The 27,475-nt window shown below is 39.1% G+C and overlaps 1 protein-coding gene across 1 annotated transcript in view; it reads right to left on the bottom strand.

Annotated features, from left to right (window-relative positions):
• Window positions 1-27,475, bottom strand: part of ATF6 (activating transcription factor 6) — a 212,236-nt gene that overhangs the window by 121,346 nt on the left and 63,415 nt on the right. Inside the window, exons 10-13 of the mRNA XM_062192629.1 lie at window positions 9,164-9,295; window positions 6,985-7,098; window positions 4,811-4,910; window positions 4,203-4,270 (exon numbers count right to left, since the gene is read on the bottom strand). Of these exons, the coding sequence (XP_062048613.1) occupies window positions 4,203-4,270; window positions 4,811-4,910; window positions 6,985-7,098; window positions 9,164-9,295 (414 nt within the window). The remainder of the gene's footprint in view (window positions 1-4,202; window positions 4,271-4,810; window positions 4,911-6,984; window positions 7,099-9,163; window positions 9,296-27,475) is intronic.

Here is a 27,475-nt window from a genome sequence, read left to right as displayed (position 1 = left end):
ATATGGCTTCTCATGTTAAATCTGATACCATTTGGACAGTATTAAGTCTGGGAGTGTTACACTTTCTTCCTGATAGTTTCTCATTTGCATAATTTTAGGTATGCTAAGCAGATGTCTCTTTTGAAATTCAAAAAATTTGTAAGGTCTTTCTTGTCTTTATTCACAAATGTGAATAATCCATGCATTTACAATACACATTTCAATTATTTGAGTGACCAGAAGACAAAACCATTTTTTACCTCTAATAGGAGTGGAAAGTTTTAAAATTTTCTTTCTTTGAAAGGCAGAGTAACAGAGAGACGGGGAGGTAGAAGCAGAGATAGAAACAGGTCTTCCATCCACTGTTTATTCCCCACATGGCCACAACAGCCAGGGCTAAGCCAGGCAAAAGCCAGGAACCAGGCACTCCAGCCTCATCAGCCACATGGACCATCTTCCACTGCCTTCCTAAGCTTATTAGCATTAGAACTTGGATAGGAAGCAGAGCAGCCAAGACTCCAACCAGCGCTCTGATTGGGATGCCAAGGTTACTAGTGGCTGCTTAATTTACTGCACCACGATGCCAATAGTGTTTATCCACACCACCACTTTGCTAAGTGATTCCACTGCATTGCAGTTTGTTCAACAATGACACGCTTGTTATCTAACCATTTTACAATAAGAATTTCATTATTTGTATTGAATTTGTAATCATACAGCCCTCTTGCTTATTTTTTCATCAGTTTCACAGGACACTTGTTTATTCTGTTTTCCTTCATTGGGCCTGCAGCTCCAGAATCCAATTTCGAAGGTGTACCAACAAAGTCACAACAAGTGCATAGATTGCTGAGAAAAACAGAGTGTGACTGTGGATTCTCTATCATTTCTAGAATTTGTAGAACTACCTCGCTCCTAAGCACAGAGGTCACAAAATAACCATAAGTAGCAACATGTTAGAATCTGTCAGGCAGTAGTGCAGTACCCTACACATTCCTATGCAGTATATATTGTCCCAGTGTCTTATTTATACAACAGCCATTTCTGAACATTGGTAATTTGAAATACAGTACACTCCTTGAAATCAAATGACAACCTAGTTCTAGAAATACTTTCATGAATGCATTTTCTATAGTACATATCAGTTACATACATAATCTTTTTTTTAAGATTTTATTTATTTATTCGAGAGGTGGAGTTACAATAGTGAGAGGGACAGACAGAGAGGTCTTCTGTCTGTTGGTTCACTCCCCAAATGGCCACAATGACTGGAGCTGCAGCGATCCAAAGCCAGGAGCCAGGTGATTCTTCCTGGTCTCCCATGTGGGTGCAGGGACCCAAGTACTTGGGCCATCTTCTACTGCTTTCCCAGGCCACAGCAGAGAGCTGGATTGGAAGAGGAGCAGCTGGGACTAGAAACAGTGCTCATATGGGATGCCGGCACTGTAGGCAGAGGATTTACCTACTGTGCCACAGTGCCAGCCCCTACATACGTAATCTTGTACTCAGTTGAACATTTAGCAAAGTAACTCCTTCAGTAAAGTTTATGCCATTTTCACAATGAATTTAAAAATATCTTCAGATGTTCTAACCATTCACCTATTACTTTCCTCAAAAGAACAGAACACTAAAACACCATATTTATTTCAAAGTTACCATAAGCAATATATTTAGTGCTCAATTTCTGTTTTTTACAGATAGCTTACATATAGGACAACCAGACATAAAGGGTTAAGAACATTTTAGAGGCGAATCTTGGTCTAGCAGTTAAGAAGCTAGGTTAGGATTCCCTATTGGGGTGCCTCGGTGTGCTGCCTGCTTCTAGCTCCTGACTCCAGCTTCCTGTTAAAGCAGGCCCCGGGAAGCAGTGGTGATGCTGCAAGTACTAGTGTTCTTGAATTCCCAGCTCCTGGTTTCAACCTTGACCCAGCCCAGTCATTGTAGGCACTTGGGGAACAAAACAGCAGATAAGAACTCACATGTACTTCTCGCTCTCAAATAAGTAAACGTTTTAAAAAAATTGTAACTACTATAGAACCACTATATCATCATAGTCATGCAGCAAAAAGTTGATATATATATATATTTTTTTTTTAAATAAATCAATAGTAATTGAAATACTCTGGTTAACAGAAAATCATTAGTTCCAATATAAATATATTTGAATTATCCATTTCAACAGGATTAAAATAATCTTAGGATTTTAAATATTCATGACTACTGTTATGTTACTCATTGTCATTTAATAAAAGTTATCAATTGATATGATCATGAGTAAAGCAATTTAAACTTACATTTTTCTTATATACATATTTTTTTCCTCAGTGCCAGAAACACTGTCTGGCACATAGTAGACTCTGAGTAAATGTTGTTTGTATTAACTAATGAACTGTAAATACTGTTGTCACTCTTATCACAACATCACCATTTACCATTTTGGGGACACTTACATGTACCCACTACCATGCTAAGTGCTTCAAATATATTATCTAATTTAACCATTGTATCAGCTCTGTGCAGTCAAATTTTGTGGATGAGGAAACATGAATTACAGGATTAACCTTCTTGAGCCCACATAGCAAATAGCAGAGTTGTGACTTGAACTCTGCCTCCTTCTAAAGCTAGTATCTTACCTCTAAAACTATACTGCCTCCCTTTCCTTTCAATTAGACACGTCTTGAAGACATTTAATGCTCTAAGTATAGAACTATCTTTGAAACTTTTCAAAATGTGTAATATATAGTAAAAAATGCATTTTAAGTCAAATAGGTAGGATCTGAATTGTGATTCTGCCTTTGTTCTATGACTCTGAAAATTACAAAAAAAAAAAAAAAAAAAGAATGGCTTCATCAGTTTTTCCATATGTAAAACACACTTCAGGGGCCAGCACTGGGCACAGCAGGTTAAGCATCATCTTCAATGCTGGCATCTGATAAGGGTGCTGGTTCAAGTTCCATCTGCTCAACTTCCAATCCAGCTCCCTGCTAATACACCTGAGAAAGCAGCAGAAGATAGTCTAAGTGCTTGGGCCCCTGTACCCATGTAGGAGACCTGGATGAAGCTCCTGGCTCCTGGCTTCAGCCTGGCCCAGTATTGGCCATTGTGGCCATCTGAGAAGCGAACCAGCAGATGGAAGATTTCTCGCTTTCTCTCTCTCTCTCTCTCTCTCTCTCTCTCTCTGTTTTCAAATAAATTTAAAAAAAAAAAAATCTTAAAAAAAAATACACTTCTGGGGCCGGCACTGTGGTGTAGCAGGTAAAGCCACCGCCTGCAGTGCTGGCATCCCATATGGGTGCTGGTTCAAGACCCGGCTGTTCCACTTCTGATCTAGCTCTCTGTTATGGCCTGAGAAAGCAGTAGAAGATGGTCCAAGTGCTTGGGCCCCTGCACCCACGTGGGAGACCTAGAAGAAGCTCTTGGCTCCTGGCTTTAGATCGGCACAGCTCCAGCTGTTGCGGCCAACTGGGGAGTGAACCAGCTGATGGAAGACTTTTCTCTCTCTCTCTCTCTCTCTGCTTCTCTTTCTCTCTGTGTAACTCTTTCAAATAAATAAATAAATATTTTTTAAAAATACACTTCAACTTATGATATGCATTTAAAGATGAAATTCATGTAAAGCACTCAGCAAGACACCTGGAATAGAGTACCTAAAAATAATATTCCTGGGGCTGGCACTGTGGCACAATGGGTTAATGCCCTGGCCTACAGTGCTGGCATCCTATATGGGCGCCGGTTCTAGTCCCTGCTGCTCCTCTTCCAACCCAGCTCTCTGTTATGGCCTGGGATAGCAGTAGAATTTGGCCCAAGTGCTTGGGCCCCTGCACCCACGTGGGAGACCTGGAAGAAGCTCCTGGCTCCTGGCTCCTGGCTTCAGATTGGTGCAGCTCCTGCCGCACCATCTGGGGAGTGAACCAGCGGATGGAAGACCTCTCTCTCTGTCTCTACCTCTCACTATAACTCTTTCAAATAAATAAAATAAAATCTTAAAATAATAATAATAATATTCCCTTCCCCTAGCTTTATCAAATATTATACAAATCAAGGAAAACAGCTATGTAAGATTTTCTTAGCAAAATGTTAAATTAAAAGCATTCTGACTAAATCTATATTTAAGAGTCATAGGAGAGTTGACCTGAAATTATCTAATTTTACTCTGGCTGCTCAGAAATAATATATGCTGTGTGGACTAATGTAAATACTCCATTTTAAATTCCACAATTTCTTACCTGATACTAGTGGTTTCTGTGTACTGGACAGCCATCAGCTGAGAATTGGAGCCCTGTTCCAGAGCACCCTGGAAGGGAAAAACAGATTTAATGCAATATAATGGCAGCGTATGATGATCTTTCCAACTGACTCATTCCACACTTACTAAGCTTCCATTGAAGTATTCACACAGGTTTTTCATGAAAATTCTGACATATTAAGTTCAAGTAATTAAATAAATAATATATATAGAAATTACCACTTTTTAGGTCACTTTTTAGGCCAAGAGATGTATCTTATGGAGATTAACACATTTAGGGCATTTCACAAAAAGTTTAAAGAAACAGCCCAATATCTGAGTCTAAGCACCACAAGTTTTATGGCAAAGCCAAACAAGTTATTACTAAACATACAACAACTTCTATGTTTGTCTAAAATAATTACGTTACCAAGGACAAGTTTCTAAGAATTATGAAAGGTCCATAGTAAAACCAGATCCTAATCACGGAATTAAACATAAAGATCTTCACGCCTAAATATGAATAAGCCATGATAAAGCTCTCAATGATAACTCTTCTTGGGGGAAGCCTTCCAATGAATATGCTAAACATTGTTGAAAGAAACAAACCTGAAGAATACGGGTTTTCTGTTGATGATTTGTCATTCTTCTTGACTTGGTCCTTTCTACTTCATGTCTATGAACCCAGCCTCGAAGTTCATGATTTAACCTATAATATAGGCTAATTAGTTAAACATATTTCATGGAAATAAGTGTCTCACTTCTTAGTTAGAAGCGAATTAAATCATTCCTTCAAAGAGCATTCTAAGTGCCTGATGATTCAATACTGCTTTTTTAAAAAATATATATTTTAGGGGCTGGTGCTGTGGTGTAGCAGGTAAAGCACCATCTGCAGTGCCAGCATCCCATATGGGTGCTGGTTCAAGTCCTGGATGCTACACTTCCTATCCAGTTCTCTACTATGGCCTGGGAAAGCAGCAGAAGATGGTCCAAGTCCTTGGGCCCCTGCACCCACATGGGAGACCCGGAAAAACTCCTGGCTCCTGGCTTTGGATTGGCGCAGCTCTGGCCTTTGTGGCCATTTGGGGGGTGAACCAGCATATGGAAGACTTCTCTCTCTCTCTCTCTCTCTCTCTCTCTTTCTGTCTCTGCCTTTCAAATAAATGAATAGATCTTTTAAAAAAAGATATATTTCTATTTATTTGAAAGGCAGAGTTACAGAAAAGACAAGGAGAGAGAGAGAGATTTCCAGATTTCCATCCATTGGTTAATTCCTGAAATGTCTATAATAGCTAGGGTAGGGCCAGGCCAAAGCCAGGAGCCAGAAAATTCCTCTCGGTCTCCCAAATGGGTGCAGGGGCCCAGGGTTTTGGGCCATCTTCCACTGCTTTCCCAGGCACATTAGCAGGGAGCTGGATTGGAAGTGGAGCAGCCAGGACTTGAACTGGTACCCATATGGGTACCACTGCAGGCTGTGGCTTAATCCACTGCGCCACAGCACTGGCCACTCAATATTGCTTTTTTATTTGAAAAAGCTAAGACACTTAATGTTAAGCTGATTTTAATGAGACTTTCATTTTTTATTGGGTAGCCTCCTAAATCATGAATTTAAAATTCAAAGAAACCTACAGCTAAATATCTGCCAAACATAAATATTGAAAGCAAGGGATTTTTCCCCCCACACACAAAAACTTATTTCCTGTTTCTGCTCTTAGACTATATACACATGAACATCTGAGACACTGGAGGGGACTTAAGTCATAGCACTTGTAACCAAAAAAAAAAAAAAAAAATGAGCCGGTGCTGCGGCTCAATAGGCTAATCCTCCACCTGCGGCACCAGCACCCCGGGTTCTAGTCCCAGTCGGGGTTGTCCTGGTTGTCCTTCTTCCTGTCCAGCTTTCTGCTGTGGCCCGGGAGTGCAGTGGAGGATGGCCCAGATCCTTGGGCCCTGCACCCTCATGGGAGACCAGGAGAAGCACCTGGCTCCTGCCTTCGGATCAGCGCGGTGCGCTGGCCACAGCAGCCATTGAGGGTTGAACCAATGGAAAAGGAGGACCTGTCTCTCTCTCTCTCTCTCTCACTGTCCACTCTGCCTGTCAAAAAAAAAAAAAAAAAAATGAATGCATTAAAGCCTTTGAAACCATGCTCTTTAGAGAGAAAGAAAACAGTGAACTCAACTGCCCAGAGGAAAAAAACAATTCAAAATTTTCAGCAGTGGAAATTTAAAAATGGCTACTTCAAATATATCTTTCCTTTATTCTCCTTACACCTTAGAAACTGTGAAGATGTCAGACTGCGCTTATTTAACTCTAGTTGGTTACTACATGTCACAAAGAAACAGAAGCAGTGTTTGAGGCTCAAGGATGGGATTTAAAATCACGGCAAATTTTTAAGGGAAAAGTTGATAAGGAAGGGTGCACAAATGGGGTACTAACGGGAAAGTGTCTCCAGAATCCCACATTCTCACATTATCTTCTTAATTTGAAGAAAAATGTAGTTTCTGCTATGAAATGTCACCAATTGCAAGCCTCGCATCTACCCTGAATTTTTATGTTAATTTCATTTTGTAGCTTTCAAATAAGACACACTTAAGAATGCAACTAACACATAAACAGATTCATCACCACCTCTATCAGGTTGGTCAGGAAACTGGACAATGATTGCTAAGTAAGTCAGAGATGATCTCAGCCACTTAGTTAACCTTTACAATATTTTTCTAGGTTCCAAAACTAAATACGAGAACCCACTTAGATATTTCTGCAGCAGTCTAGAGGCACTCACCTGAGAGATTCTGTTGTGTTAATCAGAGGCTGACAAGGAGGTGGCGGAATATAAAGTAGTGGTTCTTCAGAGAGCACCATCAGGGCTTTGTCATTCGAAACAGAATGATCATAACTGAAACATACAGGCAAACATTTGTTTCTTTGCATCTTAAATTCCCAAGAAGCTTGCAAAATGGGAATCCTCACTATACTCACTTTTCATGGAAATAAAAATATACTAAATAGAACATACTCCAAGATAGAATAAAGTAATAGTAGAGAAAGTAAAAACCATAACAACAATGTCATTTTCTGATTTTCTACAGAGATAGCATGGTAATTCATGTTTATCCAGACACCATTTTTTGAGAAATTAATATGTACCAGAAATCAGAAATAAAAATGACAACACATGGTTTGTATCTCCAGTGTGACTTTGCTCAAGGCATGCAGACACTATTCCTGGCAGAAAGCAGGTGATGGTAATGGGAGAAATGAGGGGAAGACCAATTGTTTGACAGTAAAGACAGTATTATGTGACCAGAAGTAAAGCTGTGTGGTCAGACATAATTCTGTGATAACAAAACTGGATAGTCTCCCCAAAACAGGTGTGTATGTGGCAGGCAGGGGCAAAGGGAAAAGACAGGGGTAGGGTTAGACATAAAGTACTTGTCAGGAAAAAAATTTAAGTTAAAAAGCTGGTGGAATCTGAATCATTAATAAAACACAGGATGAAATTAATTAGTTACTCCATTGGTGTAAAAAAGTATACGTTTCTCATCATCACACTGATCTAGGTAATGTGAATGCACGTCCAGAGTGTGACGTAGGAAGTAAAATCTGAGCTGAGGATTAGAATTTGAGGAGCAGGCATTTCACCTAGCAGTAAAGATCCCAGTTAAAATGCCTGTGTCCTACATGGGAGTACCTGGGGTTGAATCTCATCTCTGGCCCTTGACTCCAGCTTCCTGCTAATGCAAACCTTGGGAAGCAGCAGTGATGGCTCAGGGAACTGTGTTCCTGGCACCCTGTGGGAGACCTACTGTCACAACACATCTGGGGAGTGAACCAACATATGGGAGCTTGCTCTGTTGCTTTCTGTCTGTCTCATAAATAAATTCATAGGAAGAAGCTGACGGGCACACTAAAAAAACTCAAGAACAAAGAGCTATCATGTGATTATTTAAAAAATCATGACTGCATACTTACTAAAAAAATACAAATGCTATATAGTCAGAAAAGTCTAACACTTCTTTACTTATTTGAAAGGCATAGAGAGAGAGATTTACTGGTTCACTACCCAGGGGCCCACAACAGCCAGGGATAGGCCAGGCTGTAGACAGGGAGCCTGGAACCCTATCCAGGTCTCCCACATGGATGGCAAGGACTCAACTACTTGGGCCATCATTTGCTGCCTTCCCAGGCACATTAGCAGGAAGCTACATGGGAAGTGGAATAGTCAGGACTTAAATCAGCACTCTGATTTGGGATGTGGATGATCTAGGCAGCAGCTTAACCCACTGTGCCACAACACACACACCCAAAATTACAGGATAGGGGCTGCATGGAGATATAGGAGAAAGGAAAGAGAAAAATCTAAGCCAACATGCAATCTGGAGACAATCAGACCCACACTAACTCAAAGATGGGCAGAGTTCTAGGCTGCTTGCAAGTCATTCTATATTGATAGAAAAAAATGACAGCAAATAAAGCACTAAAGTAAAGGACAGTGCCAGCAAGCTAGCATTGTAAATTTCTGGAATAAAGAGTTCCTTTCTCATTTACCCAAGACAGTTCCAACTAATGTCTAATGTCCTGATGTGACTACTACTACCATTAGTTTTCCTTCTTAAAAGTGTTGCACTTTGGCTGATAGTATATAGTCATAGTATTTATATGCCACACATTTCTAAGATGGAAAAAATATGTAATCAATTATTAATTTGATAGGTAAATATAAGAATAATACACACAGACTGAGACTTCAAAATAACTTCACTGTAAGAATCCTAAAACTGGGAAAAGTTTCAAAGTACATTTATTCTTAGAATTTATCATAGAAGTGTAATTTATTAACGACCTCAGGATTTGCTCTACTAGTCAAAACTATATATGAACAGTTTAGATATAAAGTTATACTAGCAAATTCTCTGTTCTGCTTTCATTAAAATAACACCAACAGATACACGCCATCTAACCTGTAGCTGTTTTTCTGGATGATACCATCTGATGTGTCTTGTACTTCTTTAGCTGAAAATTCTAGAAGATGCCTCCTCTGGTTTGCAGGGTTCACACCAGGTTTCATTCTCTTGGAATCCTGTTCCAGAATGCTGAAAATAAAAATCATGAAGCAAGTTAAAAGATGTTGCACACATGCATGCTACATGTTACCCTGAAGCAAATCATAATTCCTTTGTAGGACCATGCATAACAGCAAAAAGGCCAGGCAAAGAAGTAAAATCAGAGTATTGATATATTCAAATACCTAGCCTGGCATCATGTACATGTCTAAAATAATTCTGGAATACTTTCCAAGATGGCACTATAGGGAAAGGATGTACTGCTTCAGACTAGGGGAAAATAGCAGCAAAAAAGTAGAGGGAGGGCATTCCCAGGGGAGAGCTGAAGAGAAATCCGCAGTAGAAATTCTACAAAAGGAAGAAGGAAGCTGTGGCTCAGCGTGAAAGGTACAAATGCACAGCAACAGCACAGATGCCACACGGACCCCCGCAGCCAAGAGCTAGAGGATGCGCCGCTAGGAGAGGAAGGTGACACCGGACTGCGGCGGCCCCTGCCGCTGGCGATATAGCTGGAGGGAAAGCCTGGCAGAGAAGTTGGAAGCATTTCCACTAAGATCAAGAACCAGACAAGGATGCCTACTTTCACCATTGCTATTCAATATAGTCCTGGAAGTTTTAGCCAGAGCCACTAAGCAGGAAAAAGAAATCAAAGGGATACAAATTGGAAAGGAGGAAGTCAAACTATCCCAATTTGCAGATGACATGATTCCATATATAGGGGAGCCAAAGACTCCACTAACCGACTATTGGAATTCATCAAAGTGCTTGCTAGAGTAGCAGGATATAAAATGAACACATAAAAGCCAGCATCCTTTGTACACACAGATAATGCCATTGCTGAGAAGGAACTTCTAAGATCGATCCAATTCACAATAGCTACAGAAAAAATTAAATGCCCTGGAATACATTTAACAAAGGAATTTAAAGATCTCTATGATGAAAATTACAAAACATTAAAGAAAGAAATAGAAAAAGATACCCAATGGGGCTGGTGTTGTGGCACAGCGGGTTAACGCCCTGGCATCCATATGGGATGCCGGTTCTAGTCCCAGCTGCTCCACTTCCGATCCAGCTCTCTGCTATAGCCTGGGAAAGCAGTAGATGATGGCCCATGTGCTTGGGCCCCCACACCCACATGGGAGACCCAGAAGAAGCTCTGGGCTCCTGGCTTCAGATTGGTGCAGTACCAGCTGTTGAGGCCAATTGGGGAATGAACCATTGGATGGAAGACCTCTCTCTCTCTCTCTGCCTCTCCTCTCTCTGTGTAACTCTTTCAAGTAAATAAATAAATCTTTTTAAAAAATCAAAACAGCCTGGTACTGGCCAAAAGAAAAATAGGCATGTAGAATAACTGAGCTTAATAGAAACTTTAGAAATCAATCCATGCATCTGCAACCAATTAATCTTTGACAAAGGAACTAAAATCAATCTCTGGAGAAAGGATAGTCTCTTCAACAAATGGTGCTAGGAAAATTGGATCTCCACATGCAGAAGTATGAAACAAGAACCCTAACTTTAAACCTTATATAAAAATCAACTCAAAATGCATCAAGAATCTATATCTATGACCTGATACCACCAAATTACAAGAGGAGAACATTTGGGAAACGCTGCAAGGAATTGGCATAGGCAAAGACTGCTTAGAAAAGACCCCAGAAGCATAGGCAAAATCAAAATAGACAAATGGGATTATATCAAACTGAGAAGCTTCTGCACTGGAAAGGAAACACTTAGCAAAATGAAGAGGCAACTGACAGAGGGGAGAAAATATTTGCAAACTATGAAACTGATAAAGGACTGATATCAGAATCTAAAGAGAGCTAAAGAAACTCAATAACAACAAAACAGACAATCCAGTTATGAAATAGGCAAAGGACTTGAACAGGTATTTTTCAAAAGAGAAAATTCAAATGTCCAACACATGAAAAACAATTCTCTTAAGTTAAATTACAGTCAAGTTGCCGATCCAATATAATTAAAAAAAAAAAAAAGCTACACTCATTCTTGAACTCTGTGAAATGATCTACAGAATCTAACTGTAATCATCTGAATAACTGCAGATTATCTTTTCCTTATCTGTATTAATATCTGAAAAATGTGTAAGAATAATATTTTACTCCCAGAATTTATGACTGTCTTAGTTCCATTGTGACACTACAAATAAGAAAGGAATTTCACAGTCATTTTAATGGCCAAATGTACAAAAGGATATGAGAAAATTATTGTTGATATGAACTTTAAGAGTCTTGGCATGAGTGTTTTTGAGATATCCAAGTTTCCTGTTAGTTTTGAAAAAATTAAATTCCAAGAATGTAACAATATGATTCAGTCACAATAAGAGTAATGTGCATTCTGTGACTGTTTTGAGTTCATAATAAAGCAATCTAGTCAAACTTAAATAATGGCTTAAATTGGTTCTATTCTGGATTTTTAAATAAATCAATAAATACTAAGAAAATAAGAAGTCCCTAAGATCTATGTCTCAATGATCAGAAACATGCTATTCTACAACAGTCACAATAGTTTTAAGCCACAAGATAATCATTACACCAATAAACCTTGCTTATGTTATGCCTGAAAAGCATGGATTAATAAAACACAAATGATTTCAATTTCTGCAAAAGTCTAGAAGAAGTATTTTAAGAACTGTTACTTTTTCACTTATGAAATCCTAAAAACCAGCAACTGTTTTAGATTATTTATGAAGCCACATAATCCTTAAGATAGGATTTTAGATACCCAATCTCATACCAAGTAGTTGAACAAAAAATGACACATCTGCAAATCTCTTTTGCTCCCTTGCAAACCTATTTTCTTATGGTACAAGTAGGTCAATTTTACATTCAAGCCATCTCAGCAGGTAACAATTGTGGTGTTTCTCAGCCACAAAAGCAACCATATGCTGCTACTGTCCTGTGACTCCGGGAACCACACATGAAAACCTAAAGTCTATACACTGCAAGGAACATGCAGACCATCAGTATTTTTTTTTTAAGATTTATTTATTTGAAAGGCATAGTTAGAAAGAGAAGGAGAGACAGAGGCAGAGAGAGAAAGAGAAAGAGAGAGAAAGAGAGAGAGAGAGAACCTTCAACCTACTGATTCACTACCCAAAGGACCACAACAACCAGCATTGAGCCAGGCTGAAATCAGCAACCAGGAGCTTCTTCCAGTTCTCCAATGCAGGTGCAGAAGCCCAAGGACTTGGGCTATCATCCACTGCTTTCCCAGGCACATTAGCAGGGAGCCGGATTGGAAGTAGAACAACCAGGACTCTGTCGCCCATATGGGATGCCAGCACAGCAGGCCTTGGCTTAACCACTGTGCTGGCCCCAAGATCTTCATTTTTTAATGTGGAATCCCAGAAGCAGCACAAAATTGGGAGACAAATTGTACATCTCCTCCCTCTCTTATTCCCACTCTTATATTTAACAGGGATCACTTTTCAGTTAAAATTTAAACACCTAAGAATAATTGTGTGTTAATTACAGAGTTCAACCACTAGTACTAGAACAACAACAACAACAACAACAAATACTAAAAAGGATAAAGTATTACATTGTACATCTAGAGCCAGGACAAGAGCTGATCAGGTCATAGTTTCTTATAGTGTACATTTCACTTCCACAGGTTTCCCCTTTGGTGCTCAGTTGTCGCCGATCAGGGAAAACAAATGAAATTTGTCTCTTTGGGACTGGCTTAATTCACTCAGCATGATGTTTTCCAGATTCCTCCATCTTGCTGCAAATGACTGGGTTTCATTGTTTCTTACTGCTGTATAGTATTCTATGGAGTACATGTCCCATAATTTCTTTATCCAGTCTACTGTTGATGGGCATTTGGGTTGGTTCCAGGTCTTAGCTATTGTGAATTGAGCTGCAATAAACATTAAGGTGCAGATGGCTTTTTTATTAGCCAAATTAATTTCCTTTGGGTAAATTGCAAGGAGTGGGATGGCTGGGTTGTATGGTAGGGTTATGTTCAGGTTTCTGAGGAATCTCCAGACTGACTTCCATAGTGGCTTAACCAGTTTGCATTCCCACCAACAGTGGGTTAGTGTTCCTTTTTCCCCACATCCTCTCCAGCATCTGTTGTTGGTAGATTTCTGAATGTGAGCCATTCTCAGCGGGGTGAGGTGAAACCTCATTGTGGTTTTGATTTGCATTTCTCTGATGGCTAGTGATCTTGAACATTTTTTCATGTGTCTGTTGGCCATTTGGATTTCCTCTTTCAAAAAATGTCTATTGAGGTCCTTGGCCCATCTCTTAAGTGGGTTGTTTCTTCTGTTGTTGTTGGGACATGCACAATCTAACTTGCCGCAAATGATGGAGTTAGAAATGTACCAGGGGATTCCAATACAATCCCATCAAGGTGGCATGTACCAATGCCATCTCACTAGTCCAAGTGATTAATTTCAGTTCACAACCGATGGCTCTGATAGGTCTAAGAATCAAAGGGATCACACAAACAAGACAAGTGTCTGCTAATACTAACTGATAGAATCAAAAAAGGAGAGAAAGATCCAACATGGGAAATGGGATACACAGCAGACTCATAGAATGACAAGCGTCCTAAACAACACTCTGGCCTCAGGATCAGCCCTTAAGTCATTCGGATCTGGCAGAAGAGCCCATGAGAGTATTGTAGGCATGGAAAGCCAAGACACCATGGAAAAGAAAAAAGAAGAAGAAGACCTAAATGAAAGATCTCTGTGAGTGAGATCCCAGTGGAAAGAACGGGGCCATCAAAGAAGGAAGTACCTTTCTCCGAAGGGAGGAGAGAACTTCCACTTTGACTATGACCCTATCGGAATAAGATCAAAGTCAGTGAACTCTAAAGGCTTCCATAGCCCTGGCAACTCATGACTAGAGCCTAGGGAGATTACTGACGCCATGAACAGGAGTGTCAAAGTGTTAAGTCAGCAACAGGAGTCACTGTGTATTTACATCCCATGTGGGATCTGTCCTTAATGTGTTATCTAATATGCAGTGATGCTATAACTAGTACTGAAACAGTATTTTTACACTTTGTGTTTCTGCGTGGGTACAAACTGATGTGATCTTTACTAATTATATACTGAATTGATCTTCTGTATATAAAGATAATTGGAAATGAAAAAAAAAAAAAAAACCCTGGTGTTAAATTGGAAATGGCATAGAAAATTAATTAATTTTTTTTAAAAAAATATTATGTAGGATCTCTGTCTTTAATGTGCTGTACACTCTTATTTAATGCTATAACTAGTACTCCAACAGTATTTTTTTTTTCACTATGTGTTGCTATATGGCGGCAAACTGTTGAAATTGTTACTTAATATATACTAAACTGATCTTCTGTATATAAAGAGAATTGAAAATGAATCATGATGTGATTGGAAGGGGAGAGGGAGCGGGAAAGGGGAGGGTTGTGGGTGGGAGGGAAGTTTTGGGAGGGGGAAGCCACTGTAACCCATAAGCTGTACTTTGGAAATTTATATTCATTAAATAAAAGTTTAATTAAAAAAAAATTGGGAGACAAGAGAATTGTATTCAAGATGTGCTTTGAGATGCCCCACCAGAATAGCCAAACCTTCCAATTCCTCACATGTAAAATGAAAAAAAAAAAAAAAAAAAAAAAAAAAAAAAAAAAAAACCACAAATATTTCACAATATTTGTCTGAGAAACATATGAGACGATAGATGGGAAATAGGTTTCATAAAAGCCAAAGATGACCCAGAGCAATTAATAACACAGCTTGTCTTTCTGTCTGCCAGATTCAAAGTATTCACAGCACAACAACTAGAGTGACCCTTTGAAAATCTGGGTTTGTGGCCGGCAATGTGGCATAAAAGGTTAAGCCTCCATCTGCAGTGCCAGCATACTATATGGATGCCAGTTCAAGTCCTGGCTGCTCCACTTCTGATCCGGCTCTCTGCTGATGCACCCGGGATGATGGCCCAAGTTCTTAGGCTCCTGCATCCATGTGGGAGACCCAAAAGAAGCTCCTGGCTCCTGGCTTCGGCCTGGCCCAGCCCTGGCCATTGGGACCATTTGGGGAGTGAACCAGCAAATGGAAGATCTCTATCTCTGCCTTTCAAATAAATAAATTAATCTTTTAAAAAAATTGAGTCAAATTACATTACTCCTCTACTCAAACCTTCAGATGGTTCTCCATTTCTATCATGGTAGGTGACAAAGCCTTACTTCATTCAGTCCCTCCCTCTATCTTGTCCCTTTGGAATCATTTTCTACTACTCTTCTCCTTACTTACTTTAGCCCCAGCCATACAGACTCCTTGCTTTTCCTTGAACACGCAAGGCACACTTCTACCTGAGGACCATTGCCATGGCTGCTCCCTCTGCCAAGAATTCTCTGCCCATCCAGCCAACCCTCTCATCGCCTTTCAGCATTGGCGCAAACATCTGCTTCACAATAATCACTGTTTGAACTACAGCCCCAACCTCCGTCTGCACAGTTGTAAAACCATTCACCCTCCTATAGTTTATCCCTTTGTTTAAAGAATTTGCGACTATCATTTTATGCATTGTCTATTGTCTCTTCTCATTAGAACGTAATCTAAGGGGTACAGAGGTCTCTATTTTGTTCTAACACAGTGCCTTGTTAATAAGAGTCTTTTAAGAAAATAAATGAATGAACTTTCTGTACCATTATGCCTCTTGTCAAGAGAAAAACGTATATCTTGATTTTAGGGAAATTATGCTATAACTCATAAGTGGCAGGTCATGAGCTCACTATAACACCATTCCCAGAACCAGGAACAGGATATTATGTTAATTTTTATTGCAAATGAGACTGAAGTAGGAAAAGACAAGGAGTTCTCAAGGGAGCGCTCCACATTTTATAAAAGTTTTCTTCTGTTTACTGAATGGTTCACAGATGATTTTCACAGTAATAACGAGCAGTAGTTTACTAGGAACAAAAATGAAAGAAAAAGAACTAGATATTCAAGCAAAGATCAAAAAAACAAACAAAAACAAAAAACAAAAAACCTCTAAATAGGAATTCTTAGAGCCAAGAGTTAACGTACCCTGGGAAGAAACATGCACTCCACAGTGAATATTTTCCAAAACGAGCAAGAAAACAATCTGAGAAGCTTTCACTCATTCAAGAAACAGTTAGAATGCAAGCACTATTCCAATAGGTAATGCCAGTACTTAGAACCCAGTCACTATTCAGCGAGGAAGCCCAAGCAGCTTGGAGAGGCCCAAATGAAGAAATACCCAGAACCCTGGCCTGTAGCCCTGATTCAGTTCCCTGTTGAAAGCCAGCACCAACCTGCTAGCCATGTGAGTGATCTCTTATGAAAGTGAGTCCTCCGAGCCAAGCCACCCCTGCCTAACACTCCAGAGAGGCGAAAAAGGTTTTCTCTACTGAGCCATACCCGATTGAGGATTTTTAGCAATGTAATGATTGCTGTTGATTGAAGCCTTTAGGTTTTAAAGTGGTATGCTGTACAGCATCAGTAAGTGAACGCAATAGTTGGTAGATTTCAGAGGCCAGAGAGTCAAGGTTTAATGTAAGAAGTTTGCGTGCAAACAACTCTTTGGATATCTCTCACCTGAGAAAGGTACCCTCTGATCATTCCAACTGTCAAAAACCATGGCTGTAAATCTGAGCGTACTCTCTCTTTTCTTCACACTCAGATCAGTCCAGTCAATTCATCAAACAAGCACTTTACCCTTTTGTAGCCCATCCTTAACTTCAGAAGCATGTTACTGCATACAGTCCTGACTCCTCTACCTGCACATGCCAACTCCTTTTTCTCTGCCTGAGTGGCTGTTGCTCAATTAGAGATGAAGTCAAAGCCCAGAGGAGCTCTGCTACCTATTAGCTGTGTCTTCAGTTTACTCACCTGTAAAAAGGGGATGAAAGATATCTACTTTATGGTGCTAGGAGGAATAAACGAATTAATTCATACAGTCTGCTTAGTCTGGAACTTGATGTTTGACAGTGGAAAGAAGTGGCCATCAAAGAAGGTTGTACTTTTCTCTGAAGGGAGGAGAGAACTTCCACTTTGCTTATGGCCTTGTTTAAATACTGACGGAGATTGTGGACTCAATAGGCTTCCATAGCCTTGGGAGCTCATGTCAAGAGCCTTGGGTGATCACTGACATCATACATAAGAGTATTAATTGTTAAATTAACAACAGGAGTCACTGTGCACTTACTTCCTATGCAGGACTTCTGTCCTCAATGAGTTGTATTATGAGAATTAACTGTAAAACTTGTTCTCAGTTTGTGTGTGTGTGTATGTGTGTGCAAATTGTTGAAATCTTTACTTAGTATAGAGTTGGTCTTCTGTGTATAAAGTTAATTGAAAATAAATGTTAATGGAGAATTAGACTGGGAATGGGAGAGGGAGGAGGAGGAGGGTTGGGAGTGGAATGGAAGTGTATGGTGGGAAGAATCACTATATTCTTAAAGTTGTACTTATGAAATTTGTACTCATTAAATAAAAGGCTTCTTTAGGAAAAAAAGATTAAGCCAAATAAAATTTTCTCTTCTAAAAAAAAGTTTGATGATGGGGCCGGTGCTGTGGTGCAGTGGGTTAACACCCTGGCCTGAAGCGCCAGCATCCCATATAGGTGCCAGTTCGAGACCTGGCTGCTCCACTTCCTATCCAACTCTCTGCTATGGCCTGGAAAAGCAGTGGAGGATGGCCCAAGTCCTTGGGCCCCTGCACTCTCATGGGAGACCCAGAAGAAGCTTCTGGCACCTGGCTTCGGACTGGCGCAGCTCTGGCCATTGCGGCCAATTGGGGAGTGAACCATCGGATGGAAGAACTCTCTCTCTCCGCCTCTCCTCTCTCTGTGTAACTCTGACTTTCAAATTAATTAATTTTAAAAAAAAGTTTGATGAATAATGGTTAATACAGTGAACAGAGAAAACGCAGGTAGCTCTACCAGCAAAGCACAGATGGTATCAACATATAGCCAATTGGGTTATTCTAGAACTAATTATCTTCTTCCAACTTCCTCATTTCCATTTATGTCTCATTTTCTAAGCCAAAGGAAAAATGAAAACGAATAATGCTGCTTTACTGAGAATTCTGGTTAAAGGACCAAAAAAGAAAGCTAAGGGAGATACATAGATTATCTGTGCATTCCCTAATTCTAACTCCTCAGAGGTCACAGATTGTGTTACATTGGCTGTGAACATAGTTATTAATGCTGATTCATGTTCAAATCACACAGGTCCCAAAAAGTCTACACATACAGCACACACCCACAGCTTATACTGACAATCTCAATTAAGAACAATCTGTAGAATAATCCTTAAAATAAGTTTTTAAGTATTTACTGAAATGACAAAGCAATTCAAATCTGGAGGGAAAGGGGACATTACTGACAAACTGCTTCAAAGCCTAAGCAATATATGATAATTACTTATATACTTTCATATATTCAGAAGTTTCAAAGTTATCTTACTCTACCTTAATATTAGGCCAGACCTTCACTTTCTTTTTTTTATAGAAAGTTTTTATTTACTAAATATAAAATTCATAAGTACAAATTTTGAATTACAGCAGTTCTTCCCCCCATACCTGCCCTGCCACCCCCATACCATCCCACCTCCTACTCCCTCTCCCATCCTATTCTTTTTTTTTTCCCATCCTATTCTTAAGATTCATTTTTAATTATCTTTATATACAGAAGATCAACTCTATGTAAGCAAAGATTTCAACAGTTTGCACCCACACATACACAAAGTATAAAGTACTGTTTGAAGACTAGTTTTACCGTTAATTCTCATAGCACAACACATTAAGGATAGAGGTCCTACATGGGGAGCAAGTGCACAGTGATTCCTATTGTTCATTTAACAATTGGCCAGACCTTCACTTTCTACAAAGTTAAGCTGTCTACTCCTTTCTTAGGTATGTTTTGCAGAGCTCACATTTCCACTTGAATATACTAAGTACTGAAAATGGTGATTGAGAAAAGCTATTCCAGACAAATCACCTACTGGGCCCTGTTTTATATTAACTAAAACATGTGGCCTGAAGAAAACATCCAAGTACTCAAAGAAAACTCTGACAGTAGTGTTCTCATCTGACCTAGTTTCTCAGTGACCCCCTCTCACAGGGCTGAAAGCAGCAGAAGTCACTACAATATCTCCCTTCATCTTTGAAAGCGACATACAGTGGTCCACTCAAGGTAAAGAAGGAAGTCAGCAAGGGAGGCGGGTTTCTGATTTCAACTGAAGTCTGGGGGAAAAGGTAGCCAAGTGATACATGATAAAACCACTGGGCAACTCCTTATAAACCTCTCTTATATACAATTCACTTGAAAGCCAAAACTAAAGAGCATCAATGGCATTTTTCACACCTGCAAAACACAGTTCTGCACTTGACAGTCTCCAAGCCATTTTTTTAACAAATGAAAATTGAAGCTACAAGAAAAGTGAAACAACTGTTTTGCACAGACAATTTTTTTTTTTTACAAACATGAATAAATTAGATTATCTGGGGAAAGGACTGTCCTTGGCTCTGCTACCCTTTTGCAATCCCAGATTCAATAACACCTGGTACTTAGATGTATTCTGTTTCTTCAGTTTATTGTCACTTTGATAAATGTGGAAAATACTTTTAGCCAAGAACTGGAATTAGATTTCACTTAAAAATCGGGCTGAACAAAATCATGTACACTTGGTGATTTGAGTTCTGACATTTAAGTTATACAATAACTTTTAACCTACAGCCAAAAGTGATATCATACAGCAAAATGTGCTCAACAATGAATAGGAAAAAAAAAAATTGGAACCAGATTTGGGGACAAGCTCATCTCAGGATAAGAAGCTAGAATTCTTCCTGTAAAAATAATGAAAAACTCACACACTTAGAGAATGCTGGAATAGAGACATTTTATTTCTAACCAGTTCCAGACAACTCAACTTCAATGCCATATGCCCTGTGGTCACCTTTTCCTTAAAGCATAGTCTCATAAGAAAACCACACAGTAGCTGTCCCTTTAGTAGTATGATTTACTCTTTCTCATTCTAGTTTGATGTCTCAAACTAAAAAAGATTCTAGATCCAGTGAAAGCATAGCCTCCAACCCAGAACAAACAAAGAAAAACAACTGACAATTCAAACTGTCAATTTCAAACAGTTATTAATCGTCTTAAGACCAAACTATTTAAAACCTCACTGGGATGCTGATGTATTATGCGCAGAAAAGGAGGATGACTATGGTGACCGATAAACTAGAAAGAGGAAAAGACTGCAAAGCAATCAATTGACTACAGTCTCTGACAGGAAAAGTTCCTGTCATAGGGTTGTGCTGTGGCTCTTACTCTGTTCAAAACAGACATCCACAAATTCCCTCAAGTATCTAACACAAACCCAAAAATGCAAAGTGTATTTCTAGAGATTTAAGAAAACTTCTCTAATATACATAATCATCTAATTTAATGACTAGGTGCTTTTAGTGCTACAATTTCCACAGGAACTAATGTATAGAAAGAGAGAAATATAAAACCACATACTATCATTTTCAACCCTGGACATATTTCAAAATCACCTGGTTAAAATGCTTTATTTAAAAAACAAATGCCACAGATTCATCCTACCAGATTCCATAGGTCTTACGTAGGACACAGTTAGCAATCTTCTTAAGATTCCATAGTGATTATGATATACAGCTAAGGCTGAACATCACTCATTGAGAGAAATACTAATTTGGTTGAGAGACTTAGCAAAAAAATCACCCAAAACTGTAGAGAGGCAAACAAAATTTGCAAAACATCATACTTTTCTGATAAAAAACTGCAGCCCATACCTTGACGCATTAGCCAACAAAGCTTAGAACACAACAAAGCAGAAATAATGGACTGCAAGCAATGCTTAAGAATGTTTCTCCAACTAGTTCTTAATCACTCAGTTCTAAAAAGGATGTATTTTTAGCACAACTTGTTGCTGCTTAAACTTTGTTGTTAACAGAACCTGTTGGAAATTCTTTTCTTTCTATCAAAATTAATCTATTTTCCTATTCTCTTCCCTAATTTTCCCCTTTTGTTAAATTAATTCAATTTTCCTTCATCAAGAAATATTTTTACAAGTGTCTAAAATGAACACTGCTCATTTCTCCTCCTCCATCAGCTATGATTTGAATAGGATATGGCTACTGAACTCACATACGTGGTTAAGCATAAACGTCATGGATTGACAGAACCAACCTTCCTGGGAGGAAGTTCTCACAAGCAGTTATAAAAGCCTGAGACAGATCCAATTGCTCTTCCGGCTTCCTGGCTCACCATGCACCATTCCTTCACACTTTTGCCTCCACGGCCATTCCTCGGCCTCACCAGACTGTAGAACCCCTGGGGCCAGTCCCGTCTTGGGCTGTGAACCTCCAAGACTGTGAGCCAAAGCAAACCTCTTTTCTTCTTAAGTAGCTTCTCTCAGGGATTGGCTATAGTAACAGAAAGCTGACTAATTCACCACCCACTTTTCTTTGTGTTAGCATCACAGTAATATCTCCACAAGTCTGAGATTCACACCAAAGACTGATAGGTGGGGGGAGATAAACTTGTCTGATGCTAAAATGGTCTTGAGGTTTAAACTGAAAGCAAAAACAAATGTATATAACAAATAGCAAGCATCAGCATAGAGCAGGGATGAAAACCATGAACAATATCAAGTCTGATGATATTTGAACACTTCTTTAAGTTTTCTAAGATTCTAAAAATTAAGTCACTTCCCTGTTCAAAAATATCTCTATCTCAACTTCATAAACATTAAATTTGCTAACCATTTGTACCATGCCCTTTCCAACTTCAACATGTATTTGAAGGTTTAGTGAAAAAATAATGATTAGAAGAAACTATGTTTGTAATGCAGAAACTAGTAGTAATGAGATAAAGAGAATGGCTATGAAAGCTAAGGTATCTTACAAAATGCATAGCCAGAAAAAGAAAATCTAATCGATTATCTAAGACCCCATGATATGAAAAGATTTCTTTTGTCTTTTCAATTTTTTTTCTTTTTAGGCAACAAAAAAGGCTGTGGGTCAGGAAATAAAGTTTGTCAACTCTGTATTTATCTTGGTTAATACCCTACGTCACTTCCTTTAGAATGTTCTCTCTCATTATTCCTCATATAGCTTTAATTTTACTCTCCTCTGTGAAGCACTTCCTTATAATAACTATCTCCATTTATCTTCCCCTACTGAGTACAACTCTCACAACATACACTCAATTATTTAGTACTTATATAAGATTACCTCACTTTAGCTATTGCCTCATGCCTTCCGCCTGTTGTAGGGAACAAAATGCCCCATATGAATATGACCTGGCCACAGCCTACATTTTCAAGGCTAACACTTACATTGCCCACCATTCATTCTAGGCTTATTCACATTCAAGCATTCATCCTTCAAGCAGTCATCCAACCATCATCCACCAAGTATTTGTAAATATCTACAAAGAGTCAAACACATTCTAAAAGTCAGTGAGTTCTAGCCATCCCTAACTGGCTCCTATGGCAGGAAAAAAGCCATTCCTTTTCATTCTTGAATATATTTACTCAGATTATTTCCTCTTCTCATAGGTCTGGCGCTGTGGTGCAGTGGGTAAAGCCATATGTAGTGCCAGCATCCCATATAGGTGCTGGTCAGAGTCCCTTCTGCTCCACTTCTGATCAGCTCCCTGCTAATGTACCCAGGAGAGCAGTGGAAGATGGCCTATGTGCTTCGGCTCTGGCCCAAGCCATTTGGAGAGTGAACCAGTGGGTGGAAGACCTCTCTCTATGTCTGTTCCTCTCTCTGTCTTTAGCTCTGACTCTCAAATAAATTATTTACTTATTTGAGAGTTTATTATTTACTATTTTAATAATAATTTAAATTTATTATTTATTTAACATAGGACTGGCTATCAAACCCTCAACACACAGGCCTTTTGAGGGGTACCCAAACTGTTACCCTAACCATTAAGCCCCATGTTGTATGATCTAGTTTCAGCTTTGAGTTTCCTCTGCGTATGTACAATCATGTCCTAAACAGCTCTCCTAAGAAAACAGAGACTATAACAATATGATTAGACCTATTATTAAAGTATAAAATGATGGCACTCAGGGCCAATGCTGTGGCTCAATGTGTTAAGCTGCTCCCTGGGACACTGGCATCTCACTTCAAGAGTGCCAGTTTGAGTCCAAGCTGTTCTGTTCCTGATCCAGCCTTCTGAAAATGTGCCTGGGACGGCATTAAACGACAGTCTAAGTACTTAGCCACCTGCCACCATGTGGTAGATGGGGTTGGAGTTTCTGATTCCTGGGTTCAGCTTGGCCCAGACTTGATTGTTGTGGCCATTTGGGGAACGAACCAGTGGTGGGAGATCAATCCCTTTTTTTTTCTCCCTCTCTCTCTCTGCTGCTCTGCCTTTTAAATAAATAAGTAAATAAATAAATAACTCTTAAAGGAGATGAGGGACCTTTCAGCAAAAAAATGGAGAAGCATAACAAGAGGTTTTTGAGTCTAAGGCATTAGGGGAAGCTGGGTAAATACGGCAGTCTGATATCACATTGTAGAATTGAACTTTTGTGCCTTATCAGCATGAACCCAAGTTTAAAAATAAATAATGCACACACTTGCCATACATAATTAAACCTTAAGAAACATTTCCTGAAACCACTTAAATGTAAGAGACATCTAAAGTGAGAGGGTTTTGCCAAAGGTAATGTGACTAATGACTAAGTAGTCATCAGACTGACCAGACTTGATTTTTCTGACTTCATTCATGTTTTACGGATGGTAAAGAAAGCAAATCTAGCTGTTAGCACAGGGCTCAAGGAGCTAGTCCACTCTAGGCAGTCTGTGAAAAAACTCTAGGTAACAGGCAGAGGCCTAACCTATTACGCCACAATGCTGGCCCCATAAATAAGTATTTTAAAAAAATGTTTTTTCCTCTACCTACTTGTCAGACTAATAAACCCAGCTTAACAATTCACTACAACAATTTTTGAGTGCTTACCACATACTATATACATTATGCTAGATGCTGAGGACAGAAGAAAAAGAAAAGGAACAATGTAGGGCTTCTATCCTCAAAAACAATAATAATAAACAAATACCTATTTTAAAAAATAGCTCTGCCACAGGGGCCGGTGCCGTGGCTCACTTGGCTAATCCTCCACATGCGGTGCCGGCATCCCATATGGGTGCTGGGTTCTAGTCCCAGCTGCTCCTCTTCCAGTCCAGCTCTCTGCTTTGGCCTAGGAAGGCAGTGGAGGATGGCCCAAGTGCTTGGGCGCCTGCACCTGCGTGGGAGACCAGGAAGAAGCACCTGGCTCCTGGCTTCGGATTGGTGCAGTGCAATGGCCGTAGCGGCCATTTCGGGGGTGAACTAACAGAAGGAAGACCTTTCTCTCTGTCTCTCTCTCTCTCCCACTAACTCTGTCAAATTAAAAAAAAGAAAATAGCTCTGCCACAAAAAAAAATTTATATTGTATCATTTGTCTAGTTTGACCTTTGTACTATATTCTTTTGTAATTTGGTTTATTGAAACACTGCTATGGTTCATCCTATAAGATCTAATAAATAACATTTTCATTACTATTCAGTAATTATTTCATTTAACTTCTTTGATAGATGGATTACTTAGCATGGTACTTAATTAGTATAGGAGTTCTTAATTGTCATTTATTATTGATTTCTATCTTAATTGGACTGTTAATGAACATAATATGCATGTTAGTCTTTGAAATTTGTGAAGACTTTATGACTCATTCAAGATTAATTTTTTAACATATCCATTATGGTTGAAAAACTTTGTGTTGCTAGACACAGTGTAAATACATGGCCATTACACAGAACTTTATCATGAGAATATTTAACTTTTCTGTATCTTTGCAGAATTTCTTATCTATGTAGCTTATCAATCACTGAGAAATATGCTAAAATTTTTCATTGTAGCACTGGAATATCATTCTTCCCCCAAATTTCATTGTTTTTTCCAGCTATATTTTTAGGAATACACTTACTTAGAATGATATCTTTCTGGTGAACTTAATGTTTTTATTTTTGTCTTTGTTTTTTTTTAATTTTTTTTTTTTTTTTTTACAGGCAGAGTTAGAAAGTAAGAGAGAGAGACAGAGAGAAAGGTCTTCCTTTTCCGTTGGTTCACCCCCCAAAATGGCCACTACGGCCGGCGCGCTGTGGCCGGCGCGCTGTGGCCGGCGCGCTGATCCGAAGCCAGGAGCCAGGTGCTTCCTCCTGGTCTCCCACACAGGTGCAAGCACCCAAGCACTTGGGCCATCCTCCACTGCCTTCCCGGGCCACAGCAGAGAGCTGGACTGGTAAATGTTTTAATATGTAGTAGCCATGCCTAATAAACTATATTTCTTCTTAACTATATTTGTTTGATATTAGCAGAGCAACTCCAGCTTTTTTTTTTTTTTTTTTTTTTTGGCTACTGTTTGCTTTCTTCACCCTTTGACTTTCGACTTTTCTACAGCCTTGCGTTTTTAGGTGTTTCTCTTGTAAATATCACAGAATTGTATTTTGCTTCTTTTCCTCCTTCAGGCTGACAATGTTTCCCTTTAAATGCAGAGTTCAGTCCATTTCCACTGATTCTGATTATTGAAAATACTATAGTTTCATTTCTACAATAGTATGTGTTTTCATAATCTAGTTTCTCCTATTTTCATGGCTTCCTTGGGACTAAGTCTCCCATGCCATTTCTGCTTTTTTCCTCTACTAGATTTTAAAATAATCCATTTTAATTATATTGTTAGAGGTGATCCCAAAACTGTAAAATGTTAAATTTCATTCAACAAATCTAAACACAATATTTTTATCTATCTCCCAAAAAAAGAATAGAAACCTAGATATTTTTAATTTCAATATCATCCCCAATCAACTGTCCAGAGATTTCTTCCATTGTAATTTGTTTTAACCTTACAAACTAGGCATTGTAACGTTTTAGATCAACCTTTTTAAAAGCTTCACCCACATTCATTATTTTGATTAGCGTCGGCTATTCATTTTTACATCTCAAACCCTTTGAAGTCATTTTCCTTTATTCTGAGCTTCATTCTTCAGAAATCTTATTAATGAGGGTCTGTTAGTGGTAAACTCTCCAATTTTAACTTGTCTCATGAGACTTTTTTTTTTAACTAGCCTCATGAGACTCTTACATGTGAAAGATAGTTTCATTAGGTGTGGACTCAGGTTGAGTTCTTTCCCTGAAAACTCTGAGGCTATCTTTCTGCCAATTGCTGGTCTACAATATACCATCAACAGTTTAACAGGAATTCTTTGATAGGTAATCTGCCTTCTTGTCAGTTGTTTTTAAGACTTCTTTGTTGCTTTTGTGGATGTCTGTTTGCTTATCTAATTTTTCTTATGTTTTTTTCCTCTGGACTTCTTTATTTATCTCAAGTCTGGCAGATCAGAGGATTATTGTCTTTCATCAATTCTAGTAAATTCTCAGTTTACTATCTCTTCAATAGAACCTTTATCCTCATTGTCTGTTCTAGCTCCTTCTGGAATTCTATTTTGATGTATGCTGGACCTTGTCTGTCTATTCTACCCACTTGTATCACTCTCTTTCAATATATTGTTTTGGTTTGAAAAGTTTCAATTTCTTTTTATGAAATACTTTCAAACATACAAAAGAGCGGCACTAATAGCACGGAGGTTTTATGTGCTCTCTCTCCAGCTCCCCCAAATCTGCACATTTCAAATAATAGTTGCACAATAAGCAAAAGCAGGAAATTAACATTGAGCTATATATCTTATTAACTACTCTATAGTCCCTCATATTTCACCAACTGTCCTACTAATTCATTTTGGTGGTACAGGAAAACAGACCAGAAAAGCAGACATAATCTTTTTTTAAGATTTATTTATTTATTTATTTGAAAGGCAGAGTTACAGAGAGGCAGAGGCTGAGAGAGAGCGAGAGAGGCAGAGAGAGAGAGAAACAGAGAGAGAGGGGTCTTCCATCTGCTGGTTCACTCCCCAATTGGCCACAATGGTCGAAGCTGCACCAATCTGAAGCCAAGAGCCAGGAGCTTCTTTCAGGTCTCCCACATGGGTTCAGGGACCCAAAGACTTGGGCCAACCTCTACTGCTTTCCCAGGCCACAGCAGAGAGATGGATCAGAAGTGGAGCAGCCAGGACTCGAACCAGTGCCCATATGAGATGCCGCCACTGCTGGCAGCAGCTTTACCTGCTAGCCACCATGTCAGCCCCAAAAGTAGACATTATATGGA

The sequence above is a fragment of the Lepus europaeus genome, chromosome 5 (genome assembly GCF_033115175.1).
Source record: "Lepus europaeus isolate LE1 chromosome 5, mLepTim1.pri, whole genome shotgun sequence".
NCBI lineage: Eukaryota > Metazoa > Chordata > Mammalia > Lagomorpha > Leporidae > Lepus > Lepus europaeus.
The sequence above is the reverse complement of the archived record's forward strand: the minus strand, read 5'-3'. Positions and strand labels throughout refer to the sequence as shown.